Raw genomic sequence first — 20,741 nt, forward strand, 5'->3', positions numbered from 1 at the left:
TCTTTCCCTCTCTCTGCCTCTCTCTCTTCACCCCCTCTTCTTTTTCCTTTCTCTCTCTCTCTGTGGCTGTGACTCGGCCCCGTTTCCCGCTTTGGCTGTGGCGCAGGGGGAAGTGTTTATATGGGGGATGATGACAGAGGTCGGGTCGCGCTAATGGGCCAGTGAAGAGCAGCGGAGGGAGGAGAGGCGCAGAAAGACGCGCACTGCACACAGGAGCGAAACACACACACACATTTATACACTCGTTCCATCACCAATCAGCAAAGGTGTGCGCTCGTTCTCTCAACCCGGCACGCATGCACCTCCTTCTCTACCCTCCTTCCTCCTCCCCCTCTCTCTCGCGCGCTCTCTCTCTCTCTCTTCCCCACTCTCTCATTCCGCACTCGCACATCCTGCGCCAAACGCCAAACTCCGTGCGTCCTGACATCTGAGTTGACTGTCAATCTCTGTCTCCTTCGCAGGGATATCCACTCCGTCTCCGACCTGCAGCACTTGGAAACTATTTTTTTTCATCCAAAGTTCCGACCACAGAGTGAACACGAGAGCGGGAGCCCGATCTGGGTCAGCAGCAGCAGCAGCGGTGGTGATTTTTGTTCTTTTTTTTTTTTTTTTTCATTTTTCTTCTCCTGTTTCTGTGGTGTGGAGAAAACAGGCTGCAGCCCAGGACGAAGGATGCCCCAAAAAGGTGAGTCTATGACCAAACTATTATTATTATTATTATTATTATTATTATTATTATTATTATTATTATTATTCAGCTGTAATGGTTGGGGCTCGGTGTTGTAGTTTCTCAGCCCCTGGGTCGGGTGTTTTATTGCGGCCGTGTTGCTTTTAGGGCCCGAGGAGTTTAACTGTTTACTAATGACAGCAATGAATTTAAAAAAACAAACCAAAAACGTTGAACCAGACGGAGCAGAAAACTGATCATCACAGTGGACAGTGGTGCGTAATGACCCGTGGAGGAAAAGGGTGCAGGTCAAACCTGTCACTCTTTAACAACCAGAACCTCAGAAATGTGTGTTTGGTGACTGTAAGCTGCTACAACCGCTATTTCAGAAACTGCAGTATTATCGTGTACCTGTAGTGACAGGGTTCCACGGTAGGAGTGAGGACACCAACTCATCCTGCATGTCATAATGACTGGGAGACTAGTTGATCCACTGAGTGAAACCATGCAGTTTTCCAAGTGTAACTTAAAAATTGTAGTTTTAACATGTACTCTGAAAAACATTCTATTCATTTATACAGTTTATTCCTGACAATTGAGGCCCATTTAGTCTGTTTCAGAGACTTTTTAAAAAATATATCTAAACTTAAATAAAAACAAACAAACAAACACTTGGACACGTACGAAGTCAAGACATTAGCTCCACCTGGATGTCAACAGTTTAAATGCTCTTATGCTAAAAGATAAATTACAATTTGGTGGATGATGTTTATATTTATTCATTTTGTTTCACTGCTTAAATTCAGCAAACCTCAGTCTGTATTTAATTATTAACCATCCATAAAATACAGAAAACAATCTGAAAGAATTTATACATGTGACCAAAATATCGTCTATTTAAGTATCTACTTAATAATTAACATACTTATTTACTGAAAGAATTTATACATGTGACCAAAACATCGTTTATTTAAGTATCTACTTAAACATTAACATACTTTTTTTTTTTCATTTATTCACTTGTTGGCCAACGAGGTAAAATTATAAAATTTAACTTACATTTAATTACCGTAATGAATTAAAAAAAATCGAACGCAGTGTACGATGATAATAATATATATATTAAATATTGACCTGTTATTGATTTATTATTTAATGCATATTTCAATTAGGATTTGTTGTATTTTTCTATTCCATCCAATACAATTAAATAAATGAATTTGAATTGTGTTGTTATATTTCAATTAGGATTTGTTGTATTTTTATATTCCATCCAATACAATTAAATAAATTAAATTGAATTAGTTGATGACGCGGGTTGGGCTCCAACCTGTTGGTGACTGATTTCAAACTCATATTCAATGATTTAGATTTTTCTTTTTCTTTTTCTTTTTTTTTTGTCATTCCTCTTAAACCTGAAGCCTTTCTGTCTCTGTAGCCGAGCGGCCAGAATAAGCATGTTTGAATTAAGACCTTGTTGTCAGGGATTACCAAAGGAAAAGAAATGCAGATTAGCTCGCATTATTTCACCGCAGGAACAACAACGTTTGAGCTTTCGACCTTAAATAAATGATTAACCACTCAGGCCTTACACACACACACACACACACACACACACACACACCGATCGGAGGTTGCTAACATCGTACAAACCAAAAAGGATTTATTCATTTTTTTTAATTCATCAAATCGGGACGTTGGTGTCAAGTCGGTGATTTAATATCATCTTGTTTTAGTTGAGTTTATGACGATTTATGTTTCAAAACAAAGGCGGACCGTGGGCGTCGGTGTCACTGTGATGGAATCTGAATGTGATTAATGACGCGCAGTCCTAAGAAGGGAATCAAACCCATATCGGCGTTATCTGTGTTGGGTTTATACACGTCCAGCAGCAGCAGCATTAGCAGCAGCAGCAGCAGCAGCTGTAGCAGCAGCAGCCTCTGTGTTTTTTTCCTCCTGTCTGCTCCCAGCACAACTTCGCACAGAGTAGGAGAGAAAAAGCCGGAGAAAAACTTGAGACTTGTCCCTCGCGGGCCCCCTTTTTATCTGCTGCCTGCTTTTCAATGGCTTCTTTAACGCATTTGTCTTTTCCAATTGAGCGCCCCGCTGCGCTGTTGTCCGCCCGGAGCCCGCTTTACAACCCGCACCAGCAGCGCAAAATAAGCACCAAATATTTATAACAAGAAATTACTTCTTACTCCAATTCTCTGGCCTTTAAAAAAACACGGCAACGGTAAAATAGAGAGAAAAGGAGCGACACAAAAAAGGCGACACATTCACGCAAAACAGGCAGCAGCGCGGTCACGGTCGTGTGTGTGTGTGTGTGTGAGAGGGAGAGAGAGAGAGAGAGTGTGTGTGTGTGTGTGTGTTTGAATGGTCCCGGAGGGGGTGGATACATGCCTCCGGCCCTTTGTATTAATCTGAACTTGTTGGTGTTTTTTACTGTGTGGAAGTTCTCTCTCTTCTCTCCCTGTGTGTGTGTGTGTGCGTGGGTGTGTGTGTATTCGTGTTACACCCGCGGAGTAAATTAAGATATAAGGATGTAGTAAATAAATAAAAAGAAAAGAAAGAAAAAAAAAGTTTAGGAGGCGGCACAAGAGGAGAAGAGGAGGAGAGAGTTTTCTAAATATATAAAATCCAGTATAATGGCCGCAAAACACAGTTAAAGTTACAACAGAGTAGCAAAGACAAAGATAGTGTCAAAAGTGGACAAAAATAATTCAAAATTAATATATAGATAGAGAGAGAACGAGAGAGAGAGAGAGAGAGCTGGATAGGTCTGTCATTCATGTACTGATTATTATCTTGTGAATTATTATTGTTATTTCTAGACTTTACTAACAGCCCTTGTTAAGGAATACATGGATTCAACACATTTGACAAATCTCTTAACGATTAAAGTTATGTTTTGTGTGGGAAAGGTAAAACATACTAAATAAATACTACCAGTTTCCGGGACTATATTTTCATCCAAACTCTGTCCGAGTGTAGGGATGAGCGAAAGAAACGTATCAATCCGCCCAAGAGCGATGTCCTGGTCGTAAAAGTCCCGTTTCTGTGACGTACAAGTTATTCCTGAACCACAAAACACCAGAAAAAACGACACTTTCCGGTAGTTTCCGGCGTCACTGGGAAGAAGTGAACACGTCAGCACCGAAAAGAATCAGTGGATTAAATGATCTACTCTGTAGACAAGTGATTATCCCGGGCGCAAAAGATAAACAAATAGCACTTTAGGAGCTACTTAGAAGAGAGAAAGTCGAGTACTAGTCACAAAAGCAGCATCAGGCAGAAGCCAAACATCACACACGTCACATAGATGGAAAAAGCTGGAAATGGTCTTGTTTATATTTAAAATTAAACGTCTCAAAGTACAAATTGTGATGAGAAAAAATTCCCCAGCACCTTGTCACATGAGTAGAAGTTCCCGCTAGTCCATATTTCAAGTACTTTTTAGCTAAAATTGTGGTTGTAGCTGTGGTCACAGACCCCCACAGTGCCTGGCAGCAGCAGCAGCAGCAGCAGCAGCAGCAGCATTAGGGTTCACAGTGAATCAAAGTGTTCCAGTCACATTAAGTGCATCAGTAGCTGTGGCTTGTGCTAATGTGTTGTTCTGCTCTGTCCTATAGGGAGACATTAAGTAGTGAAAACGGCAGATGATTGACTAAATTGTTAGAGAGAGGACAGTCAACTCTGTTACCAGGCAAGTTTAACTGGAATACTGTGCACGTACCACTCAGGACCATTGATATTATCACTACACGCACCTATAGTCAGGGTTCATACAGCTTTTCAAGCACTTTCCAGGTCAACTTTTAGACTTTCCCAGCACCTTAGAGCTGTGGTAAATGTCACTTTAGACTCCTTCGGAATAATTTGTTTTTAAAAACAATTGCTTTGCCATCTGTTGTTAAAAAAATTACATCAGAAAATTGAAGAAAATTTAAAAATTTGTAAAATAAAAATAAAATAAAAAAAATCCAAGGATTTTCAAGTATGAACCCTGCCTGTTGTTTTTGCGCTGAATGCAAGTTCAAAAATAGAAGAAAATGTATTTTGCCATGTGTTTATATGTGCAGTATTTTTTTGGTGTGTTTTTGATTTGGTACTAACCCTCTTTGTTATTTTCCTGTAATACTCAGAATACCACAACCAAGCCACGTGGGAGTCTGGTGTTGCTTCAATGATGCAAAACAGTAAGTCTTTTACTTATACACGTATCTACATATCCATGTTTCTGTGAGTTAATTTACTGCAGCCATTCACGTGACTGTGTGACAACAACACCCACTGACATAATCTCACTTTGGTTTAGTGCGAAATATACCATATTCCTGTTTATGAATACAGAAAAAACTGCACTTACAGTCATACATTTGCATGATATTAAGGTGGGGCAGGTGCAGTATGTAAAAAAAAAATCTTTCAGGACGGGCAGGTGCAGTATGTAGAAAAAAAATCTTTCAGATGGTAGTTTATTTGCTGTAGGTCTCAAAAATATTGTTTTGAAGATATTGGTTCTCAAAATCCAGGTCACGGTCCCATAAATGGCTTAAAAGAAACATTTTTGTGGTCATAATATTAGAGATTTAAATTAAATATATACACATTTTAAACAAAAAATGTTCCAGAAGAACTTCTGATCAAGATAGTGTGAAATTATTTAATTTTACGTAGAAAATTAGGTTGAGATCATCAAAACGCAGTCTTTGAATAAAAAGTTGCTATGAGAGTGTACAGTTAATCACATCTCCTGCTCCTTAGAGACAAAAAGGACGATAGAATATAAAGATGATTGGACTGAGATGGACGGCAGATTTTCTTTCCCCCCCTTTTCTGCTTGAGTTGATATTAAATAATTGCACAGCCATCTGCATTAGCATTACAGCCATGGCTGCCAGGCTGCATATGAGATTAGCTTCAATGAATAGTAAAAAAAAAAAAAAAAAAAGAAGAAGAAGAAGCAGAAGAAGCCCTGCATGAAACATGAGGAATAGCAATAGCTCCTTCTATGCAGATGACTCCCTATTCTTCACAGACCTATTCTAATGTAACCACTGGCCTCACTGCATGAGGTGCAATATGGGAAATAAATATTAACAACCATATTACGTGAGGTGAAAGAAGTGACAATTTAAAGCAAGCACACTTGTTTGAAAATTACGTTTTGTTTGTTTGTTGTACCTGGTTTGTGTTGTTGAAAAAAACAAAACATGACGCATTTTCCTCTCTTACTGCTGGACAAGAGGTGTATGACTTCTGTGATGAAGGTGTGTGGAATGATTTTATTCTAATACTCTCCATATACCTTGATGACGTGTCTGTGCTGTAATCTGTGCACATTTAACATACCCAAGGTGTGGTTCCAGGTCCGACTGTGGTACCTAGGGATATTTCTTGTGGCCCACACATTTTGTTTTTCTGGCTACTTGAGTTTCTTGTTTATTTTTGTTGGCGATATATTTGTTATCTTAGTTATGTCTAGATTAACAAGCTCACCCTTTGGCTAATTTAGCATTTTTATTATCCCCCCCCATTTTTGTCATTTTATTGACTTGACTGTCAGATAGTCGAATTGATAGGTTTTATGGACTTCTTGAGTTTTTTACTCATAAACTAATAATCCTTCTTTTCTAATTTGAACTTTTTAGCAACATATTTTAGCTTATGACTATTTCTTTGACAACTTCAAGCTTATATATTTTAAGTATTTTGCTCATTTACTAATATGAATGTTACCTAGATATTGTGTACATTAATAATGTTTGATGAATTCTGAATCCTAAAAGAAGTACACTTGGTATTTGTGTACTGTCCAAAATATATTTAAAGGTAATGTTAGATTGAGGAAAACTTTTATTTAGTATTATCACAAACTCCAGTGCAGAAAAGAACCACTTCTATCCAGTATTATCACAAACTCCAGTGCAGAAAGAACCACTTCTGTGTGATACCTTAATATTTACAGGGTGGAGAATATTTGATCTGACATTCATTGGATTCGTCTTTTATTGGAGAAATGTGTGGGTAAACACACACACATTACCAACATGATGAGACCATGTCCAACAGCCAGTGTCCCTGCTCTGGCTGATTGATGTTAATGGGACGCTCCCCCGGCTCGTCTGCTGCTTATTGCCGCGCACATATCATTGGGCCGCGGCCCTTTGGGTTGTCTAAAGGTCGCGGCGGCCTCGGTGGCTTTTGTGTTAATAACTCCTGGGTGTATATGGATGGGGAGCGTCCAAATTGACACCATATGTTTTCCTATTACTCGACTTGCAATAGAATACAAGGCGCATAATCAACGCCAGCGGGGCCGGATCCACTCGGCGGCACTTGGGGGAATTGTGCCATGATTAAGACTTAACCTTAGAGGAGAGCCTTCTCCCCCTTTAAATGTCATGTCCTTATCTGATAGTTGTATCGATCCTGGGATTTATGTGCTGCCCGTGAATCAGTGAACGAGAGAGGAGCCTGCGGAGCAGCGCTGCGTAAAGCTGGCAGGCCAATCTCAGCAGAAGAACTCCATTAATTCCGCTTAATCCCGGAATTACGAGAGAGCAGGAGGGATGATAACGGGTTTACTGTCAGTCAGGAGATTACACCACAAAAGTGGCCAAATTAGGACATGATTTCAACGACGTGGGTTCATGGTTTACACTTGTTGGGTAGCGTTTTGGATGGTTTGTGTGAAATTAAAGCAGAGTCCGGTGACAAGCCTCAGATAAAGACGCCTGTACAGATTGCTCACAACAGGACCGCAGTGGCTCTGAGCATTTGTTGTCAAATACAAACAAGGGAGGCAGGGGTTGGAGAGAGAGGGGGAGAAAAAAACCTGCATGTCACTTTTAATATGTTGACAATCCATGCGCGTCCTCGTTTCCAGTGGCCGCGCATAGCCCCCGGGCACCTCCGAACCAAGTCTCCCCGCGAGGCTGAAGGAGTAGCGTCCAATTTTGTCTGAGTGATATCCAAATGCGCGCAGAAAGGGTGGTTTTATCATGCTACTATTTGTCGTGACGATGCGATTTTCAAAAGCAGAGCGGTGTCATAAAGTGACATGCCTGCCACAAGTGCTCCAACTGATCTTTTCAATTAGCCTTCCGTGCATGATCCGAGGCGACTTCCGCCCATTTCTAGAAATTAAGCTCAAACTTGACATGCAGCTAGGTTTATTTTAAAGACAAATGTCAGCCAGGCTCATCATATTTTCCCCCTCTTCTATATTTGGAGCTTATTTATTGCTAAGGAGCCACCGCTGCCGGAGTCAATGCAGCGGGCGGCAGCGCAGGGAGAGGCAGCGCAGGAGCGGAGCGCGGATCAGGCACTGCAGGGAGGCAGCTTTGGGCTCCAGGTTTGCGGCATGACTCTTTGTAGAGCTTTAGAGAGAAGCCATGTGATATTGCAGGGATGATAAGTAAATAGAAAATATATGTTTTGAACATCAAACATAAAGAAGGAAAGACTGAAAGGGTGGAGAAAGGAAACGATGCTTTAGAACCAGGATCGAAATCGAACGGTTGATTTTACTCGTGCGTAATTGTTTGCGTTTAGTAATGTTTGTGCATGTTACACATCTTTGCGACAATTTGAGTGAAATTTTTTTTAATTACAATTTTTCACTCATTACAAACAGTAGCCCTGGTGTCTGAAGGTTTAAGCATGTATTTGCCAGCGCGGATGTGGTCTTTTAACCACATTTCTTCAACTTTGCAATGGATCTGCATGAGATTTAATGGTGTACATTTTCACTTATATCACACAGCTGATAAAAAGCTTGAGTTTCTGAGTGTTTAAGGCTGTTTTACTTGTGCGTGATTGTTGCTTTTTGGAGTTTTTACCTCTTTTGGATTAAGCGTTTTACCCACTTTTCCTCACATGACAAGTCACCCGATTGTTTCCTTTTTTACATTTTGAATATTTATCTTAGAAATTCAATCGTTGCTCTGATTGATACAGTGTCTAACGCAGTGGCTGTTTGTTTTATGAAGGACTTTAAGTTGCTTCAGTTGACGCCTTTTACCAAATATAACACATCGAATCGAATCGAGTTGAAAGCTTATACGATTATATCGAAGGTGAATCATTTTGAATGAAATCCGATTTTTTTTGGTTGCATAATTAAACTTATAGATGTAACGTTGATATGGATTGAATGGTTGTTAAACTTCTGCGTAATTGTTGCCTTTTTGTGGCTTTGACCTGTGCGGCATCGGTGGCGTTTTGACGCACATTTCTCTATTGTTTGAGAGGTTTTAGGTCAGAGCATCTGTTGGTTATAAATGTAAAGCCAGTCTGTGGATGTGAGGCTGCGGCTGATGCTGGATAACGGTGTGGTCGGAGCTGGATGCTGCGCTTCTCCACGTCGATACAGAGATGGAGTTGTTTTCAATCAGACTGTACGGTCGATCATTTATAACCAGGAGGAAAATAATTAATCATCAGACGTCGTTGTGTGATCCTCATATTTCATCTAAACCCTGTTTTGAATCAAATTTCCTCCTCATTTAAACGAACCCCCCTGTGTTTGATTTGACCTGATTCCTTTGTGTGCATACTTATACTGTGTGTGTGTGTGTGTGTGTACAAACATGATGTGATGACCGTGATGCTCTTTGTTTCTCTGTGTAGGTCACAGTGGTGTAAACCAGCTCGGTGGTGTGTTTGTTAATGGCAGACCGCTGCCGGATTCCACCAGGCAGAAAATAGTTGAACTTGCGCACAGTGGTGCTCGACCCTGCGACATCTCCAGGATTCTGCAGGTGAAAAGCGCACTCTCTCTCTCCCTCTCTCTCTTTTCTTTCTTTTTTCTTTTTTAAACAGGAACTTGGACAACACCAACTATTTTTTTTCTACAAATAAATAAAGAACGAAAAACGAAAAAAAAAATTCAAAAAAATCAACATATAAATATATAATTTCACGCGCAAAATCACATGCGTTTCTTCTAGAAACACATCTGATATTCTGACCATTTGCAGAGAAAGGCCGATTTACAACGATTTAACCATACTGTAAGACGATGCCTAATGCCTCAATTCAAGGCATATCTTTTGTGTTCATAGACCCATCATGAAGTCCAAGTGCTGGACACTGACAAGGTGAAAATTATTTGAAGCCCATCTCAGAAAATTCATTTCATAGTCGTAAATAATGTATGTGAATTGTCTTTTTTGTTCCCCACATGCAGGTCTCCAACGGCTGCGTGAGCAAAATACTGGGCAGATATTATGAGACTGGCTCCATAAGACCGAGGGCGATCGGAGGCAGCAAACCCAGGGTCGCCACACCGGAGGTGGTCGCCAAAATCGCGCAGTACAAGCGAGAGTGTCCGTCGATCTTCGCGTGGGAAATCCGCGACAGACTCCTGTCGGAGGGGATCTGCACCAACGACAACATACCCAGTGTGAGTGAACCGACCGGAAGTTGTGTGCATGATTTAATTTGCCACATGAAATAACTGCCCCCCCTCACCTCCCCCCTTATGCAGTGGAGGAGGAAAAAGGAGATGTGCATCCATCCAGTGCAGCGTTAGTGCGTCAGAGCGAACACAGGAAGTCGAGCCTGATCGTATCAAACATGACTTCATGTCAATCCGATTGACCGTCTCTAATTATCAATGTGATCATTACAACCGTGAAAAGGATACAAATGTAAACACATAATCGTTTTTCTTAACATTATGATTAAACGATTAAACCAACGGTTAATTTAACACAGTTCACGACAAAAGATGGAGAGAAATAACTACGTAACACTAGAATTCCCAACGGTTATATCAAAATTGTATTTAAAGTTATCAAAAAACACAGAACTACTAAAATGTTTACTCAACGTTAGCCCATAATTATCGACAAGTAAACAAAACATAAACCAAAATGTAAACCACAGATTTCGAGTTAATAAAAGCCTAAACATTAACCAGAAAATGCTTTAAAAAAGACAAAAACAGTTTAAGAATTTGGAGTTAGCCACGACACAGAGGCATTTTTTTTGCCAAATGTTATCAAAAGCTCTTATATAAATAGCTAAACAAAACATATTTAATATTGAGTAAGACAAATAAAAGACGTTTGTTAGCCAGGATTAGCAATTAGCATTACACTGTAAAACGCATTAAAAAACCTCTAAAATAGCTAAACAAAACATATTTAATATCGATTAAATATTTGTTTTAATAAACAAATACATATAAAAGTTATTCTCACAAATAGCATAGAGTTAGAAAAAAAAAGTTAAATAAGTAAACGAGGAGAAAAAAAGCTAATGGTAAGTTAGCCCAGAACTTACCATAAATTAGCATAAACTGTAGTTGTGACAGTTAATAAATCTGGTTTACCGGTGGATGAGAAACGAGTGTCGGTGCCTCCACCGGTGAGGGTGGAGAAGGCGGTGGAGGAGGAGGGGGCGGGGGGTTGAAAGAGTTAAAATGGGGAAGAGAAAGAGAGTCTCACCCTCAACCTCATCTCACGTGACGTGACATTTGTCTTTCAGGTGTCATCGATAAACAGAGTCCTCCGCAACCTGGCGAGTGAAAAGCAACAGATGGGCGCAGATGGCATGTATGACAAGCTGAGGATGCTCAACGGTCAGACAGGAACCTGGGGGAGCCGGCCCGGCTGGTACCCCGGAACATCGGTGCCAGGGCAGCCCAACCAAGGTGAGCCTCAGAACCAGGAGAAGCCTGGGCAGAAGTCTGGGCTACACGAGCGTTAAAAATCAAGGGGGGCGGGAGTGGTGAGGGTTGGGGCAGAGGGGGTTATTACTGTAATTACCAGGAGGACGGGTTGATGTGGACGTGTAGGACCGTAGTCCACCAGGTTGAGGGTCTCCCGTGTCCCGCACATGGATGTGCGTGTCCATCAGTCTGGCGGCGCGCTCGGAATTTCACTGCTAAGGAATGTTTTCCTTCGCACGCAATGATTTGGGAATGATGGGAACACTAAAGTGTAATTGCTCATTAGAGACGGGCTTTTGTCTGCCATTATGGCAACATCATGGCAGGAGGGTGGAGGTGGAGGGCCTGCAGGGTGGGGGTCAGGCTGCGTTCTGCTGAAGGCCCAGCCATTATTATTATTATTATTATTATTATTATTATTATTATTATTATTATGATTAACACGGTACAACTCATAACGCCACGCTTTTAGATTTGTTTTCTAAACAAATTGAATTAAAGAGTGCCCTATAAAAGCAGGCTGTTAATTAAAACAACTAATGTGTAAATTAATGTATAAATGGAAAACTCAACGTATTATATTTATTCAATAATATCATCATTAATGCAGCTGTGCTCCGGATTATTTTAGCAATAGCACAGTTGAATAAATTCGCAATCAATTAACTCGCAATTATTAATCGTGTTTTAAATCACGATATTAATCTTGATTTTCTTTCTTTAAAAAAAAAATACAATCGAGAATTTTGATTTTTAGAATCTATTAAAGCTCAGTTTTATAGTTCCAGAGAACCTGGTCTGGAGGCCTGTGTTGCTACTATTACTGTAAGGATTTGACAGCAGGGATTTGTATGAATCTTTTCATGTTTATATAATGTCATGTAACAACAATAATAAATAGAAAATGTACAAATGAAAAAGTAAGTAAAACAAGACAAAAAGACAAAAAACGCCCCCCCAGAAAGATAAAATAATAATAATAAAAAATAATTTACAAGTTAATTGTATTAGCGCATATAAACTTGAAAATTAGTAAAATCTTTACTCTCAAAAAAATGTTTCATATAACAAAGAAACAACAACAATAACGATGCTCAGATATTAGGAAGTGACGTAACACTAAGACAAATCGTTATAAATTATTATTGCTATGACAACGACAGCAATAAAAAACAACAACAGCAACAATAATAATAATAATACAACGACGACGGTGACACACGTGTATCAGACTGAACCACAGACACACAGTGTTTCGTCCACAGATTCACTTTCTGTTCTGCTCTCAGATCTTTTCTCCACACTGTTGTGATCTCGTCGGTATCTTTCTCTCTGTTTCTGTCGCTGTCTTTTTTTTCTGCTGCTGCTGCTTTTCCGCCTGACTGGCTGAGACACCGTGATGTAAAGAATGAGTTGATTTCCCAGCGCTTTTTCTAAAGAAAACAAATCCCATCGCAGCGTCACTGGGTCTGGCACCAGGATAATGGCTGCACATTCACACTCCTCTGTGTGGATTAGCTGCACTGAAGCAGCAGAGAAACACACGGCGCTCATACAAACTATAGCAATGAAGAACAACGCTTTGAGTCTATTTGAAGGCACAGGCCAGCGATCACGAACCACGTGGTTTCTGAGTTTATTTCTGAGTCAAAGATGTAAGGTTTCAGTAAAATAACAGCCACTCTCCCTGCAGCCCAAATATTATTTCATTAAAGTAGAACTACCCGAGGATTAGTTTTATTTCATTAAAGTAGAACTACCCGAGGATTAGTTTTCCTTTTAGAACTATAACAAAACATATTAATACAGTTTTTTTAGCGCAAAACAGATATTTCAATATGTATGGATAATGTTTATAAAATTGGTTAAATTTAAGCCACACTGGTTTCTAGAAAAACATTTAATCTTGACCTTAAACCCCGCTAATATAGGGTTTAGGCCATGAAATCTACAGTCACAATAATTAAAATAAACAAAAGAAAATATTTATAAATTATATGCCAGCTAAAATGATAAAAAAAAATACAACGCACAAACACAACTAAAATAGGGCAAAAAATGACAAAGGTAGTTTTAAATCTATATTTACTTGCCAAAAAGACACACGTTGTTATCTATAAAATATCTAAAAGTCATCAAAAATGTAGCCCAGAGTCAAATAAATATAAGCTATAAACTGCCACAGGTAAGCTAGTTTCAGCTAAGTCACAAGAACAACTAAATGTTAGCCAAAAGGTAGACAGTGGCTGACTGACGAGAGAGATAGCTAATGAAATGCTAAAAAAAGCTAAGCTAAATGTTAATTAGCTTATAATTATTTTAATAAAAGTGAAAAGAAAATCTAAATGGAAACTAAAAGATAAAACTGTGGGCCGTATGAAACTCCTCACAGTACCACAGCAGGGCCCCGAGCCAGAGCTTGATGAAGCTTCAGCAGAAAAAGTTGTTCTTTACTTTATCAGTACTTTATCAGAGACAACGTGAAAAGCTCCTGCAAACCACAACAAACTCATCTGCATAAAAAAAAAAAAAAATCAAAACAGAAATGGAGTCGAACTCTTGACTCCACATGCTCAGACATGAGAGAGAGAGAAATTCCATAAAGCTCTGCTCCCCCTGTGCTTAATTTGGCATTAACTCCTCAGTGTGATAATGATGTCCGACATGCAGACACACATTAGTGGAAGAGCCCGCAGCGCAGTGGAGGGACCGCAGAGCAGGGGCCAGTTGAATGGATTGGCCCTTATTTTTTGCTTGTTCGGGGGGTTGCATGTTTTCTTCTCACTCATTTGTTTCCAATTGAGGACAGCAATGGTGAGTGGCGTGGACGTGGCCGCGGGACGTGATTAATGATGCTGCTGGATAAGGGTTAACACAGTGGACTCACTGCAGATCCTCACGGAGCACAATGGCAGAGCACTAGAGCCAGTGCCAGCTCCAGAGAGAGCCGGAGAATCCCTTTGTCATCTCCTCCTCCTCCACCCCCTCCGCCTCCTCCCTGCCTCCCATATATCACACCCACCCAGGGCTCAGTGCTCGTCCCTGACTCTGGCCATAGTTTAATGCTTTCCCTTATACTCCTCCAGGCATTGTATCACTCTGAAAAGCGTCTTCTCCTATTCAAGAGTTGGTGGTCACCTCAATGGCCATACCAACGCCCATATGGGAACCACCATTGATTCAGGCTCCACTCTGGCCTAAAAAAAAAAAAACAGGGGGGAGGTGGGGGAGAGTCAGGGTCTGGTAGAGAGAGAGTTTTAAACACATGTCTGAAAGGAGCTTCGGCACATCTTGTCACATTTCTCTTCACCTTTTCAACAACACACGCCATTGTTGAGGAGCACAGAGCTTTTCCCCTCACCAGCCTGTTTTTCCCACAATATTTTATAAACAGTGCAAGAGCAAAAAGCCCCCCCTGACCCCCTAACTCTTTTGGTATTGCTCCCCCGAGCACAACAACAATCTGCAAACTCCTGGTTGCAGCCTAATAATGGGCTGCCAAAAAAAAAAAAAAAAAAATCAAAGTAGGGCCAGATTTATGAGCCTCGGCCAGAAAGTTCTAGAAGGAATACTTGAAAAGGTTTGTTAAGACGCATCTGTAAAGTGCCTCTAACTGATTCTGCGATTTTATTACCATATCTTTGTTAATGTTAAGGCTAAAAAAATCTCTGCCAGTTACAGCTTTGGGTGGAAACCACTGCTGAATGTGCATGACCAGGTTTTTCTCCTACCAGCAAACTCCACCACTGGATCTAAGCAAAACTGATACACACTTTTGATCAGGTGTATGAGCGTGATTGTCCGGCCTGCACTCCAGATCTGTCATCTGTTAAAATGTCTGGGACATAATGCGCCAATATATGTTTGTATTACGATTGTTTATCGACTGATTTAAGACTGGGAAAGAAACAGCCAATGGAAAAAAAAAATGTCAGGGGATTTGAATATATTTGAAAAGTTTATGTTTTAAGACTGGGAAAGAAACAGCCAATGAAAAAAAAATTGTTTGTGCAATTATTTCATTAGATTAATTTTATTAGACCAATTATTTCACTTTGTATTTTAAATTGGGTTGCGTTTGTTGGCGGTGCTGCTGCGCGACACGCCGATCCATCTGATGCTGGAGTGAAATCAAGTCTGACAGTGGATTTAATGAACAATGTTACTCCAGCATTTAACACCAACCCCACCGAATTAATTACGCAATTAACATAATTGAATGCATATTTCCACTTAAAGCCCTGTTTATTTATGTATTAAACATGTGTGTGTGTGTGTGTGTGTGTGTTGCAGATGGCTGCCAACAACAGGACGGAGCAGGAGAAAACACAAACTCCATCAGCTCCAACGGTGAGGACTCGGAGGAGACACAGCTGCGGCTGCAGCTGAAGAGGAAGCTGCAGAGGAACCGCACGTCCTTCACACAGGAGCAGATCGAGGCGCTGGAGAAAGGTCCGAACACAACTCCTTAAATCAACAAGGTTTAAAGATAGTCTACTCTAAAGACCACGTTCAAACACCCGAGGACCAGCGTTCTCCTTCTGTCACGACTCAGAGTCAGTGATTCAGAAATGCACTACAGTGGAATTTAGAGGAAATCTAATCCAGTTTGGAACCAATTTTAGTTAAACAGTTCATCCAAAATAAATTTGATATATAGTCTTAAAAATGAATATATGGCAAAAATGGTTACAGATAATAATCGTTAGATTAAAATGGGGAAAAAAATGAACTAAAGTTAGCCGTTAGCCGTAGGTAAAAATGTTATGTAATGTTATATAAAAAGAACTAAGCAAGAACATTAGCAAGTATATGTAGCAACAAATGAAAACAAAAAAAAAAAATTCAGGACACAAGCATTCGATGGAATGAAAATTACTAGCAGCTGGCAAATATTAATAGAGTCAAATATTAGCCTAGAAATAGCTAAATGCTAACTGACACGCTTGTCTTCTTTGTGACAGAATTTGAGAGAACTCATTATCCGGATGTTTTTGCGCGAGAGAGACTAGCAGCTAAGATCGACCTGCCTGAGGCCAGGATACAGGTGAGTGCACTTCAACAGAGCAGGGTTAGGGTTGTGGGGGGTGGTGGGAGGGGGGCAGGAGGTCAACAGTCAAAACCTCATTCGTTTTCTCCTCTGTCCCAGGTATGGTTTTCAAACAGAAGAGCAAAGTGGAGGCGAGAGGAGAAGCTGCGGAACCAGCGCCGACAGGCCAACAGTTCTAGTCACATCCCCATCAGCAGCAGCTTCAGCACCAGTGTGTACCAGGCCATTCCACAGCCCACTACACCAGGTGAGTGCTGCTCAGAATGGTCACTCAAAACAACTTCAAGACAGGGGAAGGGGGGTTAGTGATCTTGATTTACAGCAAGAAGATCACAGGTTTGATCCCCAGTGGACTGTACAGTATGTACCTATCTAACTCATTTTCTCATTCATACTGTGAATCTCAAGGAACATTATACATTTTTTTCCTCCACTGATCAATCAGTTGATCACTATAAATTAAGATCACCAATATATTTGTCGGATGGCCGGGCAGTCAAATAAATATTACAATATAAATATATATATATATTTTTTGGCTTTGGTGTTTGAGTTGGCCAGATTTGGCCCACGAGCCACCCGTTGATGATCACTAATCTAATCTGACTTTAGGTGTGAATGTGACTGTTAATGGTTGTCTGTTTCTATATGTGGCCCTGTGATAGATATTGTTCAAGGTGGACCCTGTCCTCACCCAGGACTCCGACCCCCGACCCCCTCATGAGTCTTAAAGACTATAACTGACTGTATATTCTTCCTTTCCTCTCTCTCTCTCTCTCTCTCTCAGTGTCTTTCACCTCGGGCTCGATGCTGGGCAGACCAGACGCCGCTCTCACAAACACCTACAGTGCACTGCCGCCCATGCCCAGCTTCACCATGGCCAACAATCTACCTATGCAAGTAAGTGTAAAGAAAGTCTCCGCGAAGATGTGAAGATTTAATGACATGTTATGATTTAAATCAGTGGTTCGTAGACGATCAAACCCTGGGACCCAACACTGAACTGGAGTTTGAAACTACACCTTACTCCTGAATGAATTTGAATTGATGAAACTACTTGGTGCAGTACTGAAAATCCTAGTACTGTTGTGGAAACACTGATTTAAATGATATCAACAGGCCTCAACACCTCCCTCTAAAGTATACGTATATGTTCTGAATCAGTGGGTTTGTGTAGGAGCAGAACTAAATGAATGTACCGTTCTCTCCTCGTCTGTAGCCCAGCCAGACCTCCTCTTACTCCTGCATGCTGCCTACCAGTCCGCCTGTGAACGGGCGGAGCTACGACACATACACGCCCCCTCATATGCAGGCACATATGAACAGCCAATCAATGACCACTTCTGGTACCACCTCAACAGGTAGGCAGCACATTTATGCTTTCCTAAAATAAACAGCAGGGTCAGAAATTGGAAATGCTGGGGGAGAAAAAAAAAAACCTCAGTTACCCCAAGTATATAGGAATAAACAGCAGGGTCAGAAATTGGAAAGGCTTGGGGCGAAAAAAAAACTCAATTACCTCAAGTATATAGAATGTAAGGATGGGGATTTTCATTGTCTTTGTTAAATCCAACAGGATTCTGACTGACACACACACACACACACACACACACACACAAACACACAGGTTATGACTTTGACACATGAAAACATGGAAGAAACAACCTGGAGTTCAACTATGAATATAGTTTAACAAAAATGAAGCTAAAGGTTAGCTAAAAAAAAACCAAAACAAAACTGGCCAAAGATAACCAAACCTTAACCCAACAATGGTTTAAAATGTAACATAATTACATGTGAGATTGCTAAGAATGAGTTTATAATTACTGTAGATAAATAAACTGCCAGCTTAAAAAGGACAACACGTTTAATTATAGGAAAAACAGTTCAATGTAAGCTAAAAAATATTTCAAAAACTATTTTAAGATATTTTTAAGCCAAGAAAGACGTAAAACATTAGCCAAACTCTGTAACAGTTAGCCAAACGATAACCCAAATGTAACACAATAATGTCTAGAATTAGCCATTTACACAGGAATACTATTTAAAAAGCAGCCAAAAAATTAAGAAAAGTGTTCATCACAAAAAAAGCCTATGAATTCAACAGAAAAAATTTGTTGAAAGCAACGAGCAAAAAATAAAAGCTAAATGTTAGCGAAAAAGAATTAGTAAAATGTTTGATATAAAATATAAAACCTATGCTACATTTGTCATAACGAGTGAATTTCTCTGCTGCGTCACCGTGACGCCACTCTGTAGCCGTCTCTCCTTATTGAGCCTCTTCATGGCTGAAACACATGCATCACTGTCCTTTCACTTTCTGTCATCTTCATGAAAGCGGCCGCTCGCTGCGCCTCATGTCAGTGCCACTAATCCAGCCCACGGTTTAGTTCCGGCCCGTTAGCATGCTGTTACCCACAGCCATATATACAGCTTATAGTCATGAGGAGTTAATCATGCAGAACCACATTTCCTCTGTGCTAAATTGCTAATTAATTTGATTCATTTGCTGTTGTACTCCCTCTGTTTAAAATGCCATTGCCACACGCCGCGTTTATTGAGCATGCAGCCGTTTTTTACTGAGCGCCTGTGCGCAGGGCTCTGGCTCTTCGAGGCTCCACTGTTGTCTACCTGGGTCGGGTCTACGCAGGGAATGGAAGCTAGCCATGTGGCTCAAACTGTGAAGCCGCAGAGGTCGATCAAACGTCCTCTGATGGATTTAAAAGATAATTTAGAAAAAAATGGAAGCTAATGAGGCTCAGTTTTTTAAAGTCTGAGAACTCAGTAGGAAAAGGTTTCTAGTTTTAAGTCTTTTGCCACATAAACCACACGTTTTAAAAAAAGAGTAAAAAAATATGAAAAGCAACTGCAAAAAATAGAAACAAAAAATAGAGAACAGGGCTAAACTTTAGCAAAACAAGGTTAACTCAAACATAATCAATGGAAATGTATAATTCTGTTTGATTGAAAAAAGTTGACAAAGCATGTCTCTATATGACAACAAATAGAAATACAACAATATAAATGCTTATTTTTATTGCCTGAAATTGATCAACTGTTTGATCGACCTAAGTGTTTCTTTTGTGTCTTATGATCCTGTTTAGTGTAAAAAGATGATAAAGCAAAACAGAATATGCATTTCTGGAAAATGTTGCTGACATTGTAAATGTAGTTAGTGACCTATTTCCATTTGTGTGTGTGTGTGTGTGTGTGTGTGTAGGACTCATCTCTCCTGGAGTGTCTGTCCCTGTCCAAGTCCCAGGCAGCGAGCCTGACATGTCTCAGTACTGGTCCAGACTACAGTAGAGACAAGAGCTACTTCTCCCTGTGAGCACCACCTTCACCTTTACATTCACCGTTGAGCTCCGGCAGCAGCGGCGGCGGCAGGAGCTGCATTAGCGGCGACTGCGGCGGCGGCGACAGCCCTTCACACACACCAGGCACGGGAGAGAAGACACGGACTCTGACAAAACGTTTGGACTCTGTTTTCCCATCAGGACTGTGCTCTGTTCTGTCTTCGAACCAGGACTTGGACAAAGAAGGAGACAAAAATCAGTGGACCTGTGTAAAAGTGCCCGGTGTTGAGTTTTAATGGAACAAAAACAAAACAATTATCAATCTTTCTTTCTTTTATTATTATTATTAATATTATTATTATTATTATTATGCATCTACCCCCCAACCTAAGACATTGTTTCCTTCTATTACTTTTCTCTGGTGTGTTAGTGAAAAAGCTCATTTGTATGTTAATATAAAAAAAACCCAAGATCCAGTCCTGATAGACAGACTGCTAGGAACCAGGTTGGTCTTGAGTTTGTGTGAGAGCCACAGGAGGATTCTGCCACGACTATCTTTTCAATCGGCTTATATCGAGACTCTCTACCAGGCTTTGCATGGTCCCCGGACGCTTTTTTTTTTTTGCATATCATTAAAAAAAAGGTGGAGGGAAGACTCTTAACTGTGTCAAAATGAAATATTTATTGATTTTTTATTTCTCACCAGTGGATATTTAGAAACTTAAATCCGACCATCCACTGAGCCTTTGAGGCTACAGGTCACCTGACTCTGACCCCTTCACGGCCTGGCTGGGTGGATGGACTCCAGATTAAGAGCATAAAAATGGAGGAGAACAGGCAGCGAAGTCAGAAGAACCCTGTAATCTGTAAATGGTAGACGGCGTCTTTCGATATAACCCAGCTTGTTTTATGTCCAAATGTAAAGTACTCGTCTTCCCTTACGGAAATCTTCCAGAAAGGTTTCTCAAAGCAAGGTTGTTTTTCATTTATAATCCCTGAGAATATTCTATAAATGTTACATCATACATCATTTAAAATACTTTCTAG

General features: G+C 40.4%; 1 protein-coding gene across 5 annotated transcripts in view; it reads left to right on the forward strand.

Annotated features, from left to right (window-relative positions):
* The window catches only part of pax6b (paired box 6b), a 26,634-nt gene extending 6,708 nt beyond the window's left edge, over positions 1 to 19,926 (forward strand). The window contains exons 2-14 of one of the 5 annotated variants that reach the window (XM_017032525.2): positions 462 to 685; positions 4,810 to 4,863; positions 5,914 to 5,937; positions 9,302 to 9,432; positions 9,736 to 9,771; positions 9,861 to 10,076; positions 11,165 to 11,330; positions 15,642 to 15,800; positions 16,313 to 16,395; positions 16,498 to 16,645; positions 17,186 to 17,298; positions 17,618 to 17,759; positions 19,619 to 19,926. In XM_017032525.2, the coding sequence (XP_016888014.1) occupies positions 673 to 685; positions 4,810 to 4,863; positions 5,914 to 5,937; positions 9,302 to 9,432; positions 9,736 to 9,771; positions 9,861 to 10,076; positions 11,165 to 11,330; positions 15,642 to 15,800; positions 16,313 to 16,395; positions 16,498 to 16,645; positions 17,186 to 17,298; positions 17,618 to 17,759; positions 19,619 to 19,704 (1,371 nt within the window). In that variant the 5' untranslated portion in view covers positions 462 to 672 and the 3' untranslated portion in view covers positions 19,705 to 19,926. Of the gene's footprint in view, positions 1 to 6; positions 686 to 4,296; positions 4,864 to 5,913; positions 5,938 to 9,301; positions 9,433 to 9,735; positions 9,772 to 9,860; positions 10,077 to 11,164; positions 11,331 to 15,641; positions 15,801 to 16,312; positions 16,396 to 16,497; positions 16,646 to 17,185; positions 17,299 to 17,617; positions 17,760 to 19,618 lie in introns of those variants that run through there. The other 4 variants (XM_025055395.1, XM_017032526.2, XM_008310596.3 and 1 more) reach the window with 4 other exon arrangements.
* Positions 19,927 to 20,741: the final 815 nt, after the last annotated feature.

Source organism: Cynoglossus semilaevis, chromosome 5 (assembly GCF_000523025.1).
Source record: "Cynoglossus semilaevis isolate Cse_v1.0 chromosome 5, Cse_v1.0, whole genome shotgun sequence".
Classification (NCBI taxonomy): Eukaryota; Metazoa; Chordata; class Actinopteri; order Pleuronectiformes; family Cynoglossidae; genus Cynoglossus; species Cynoglossus semilaevis.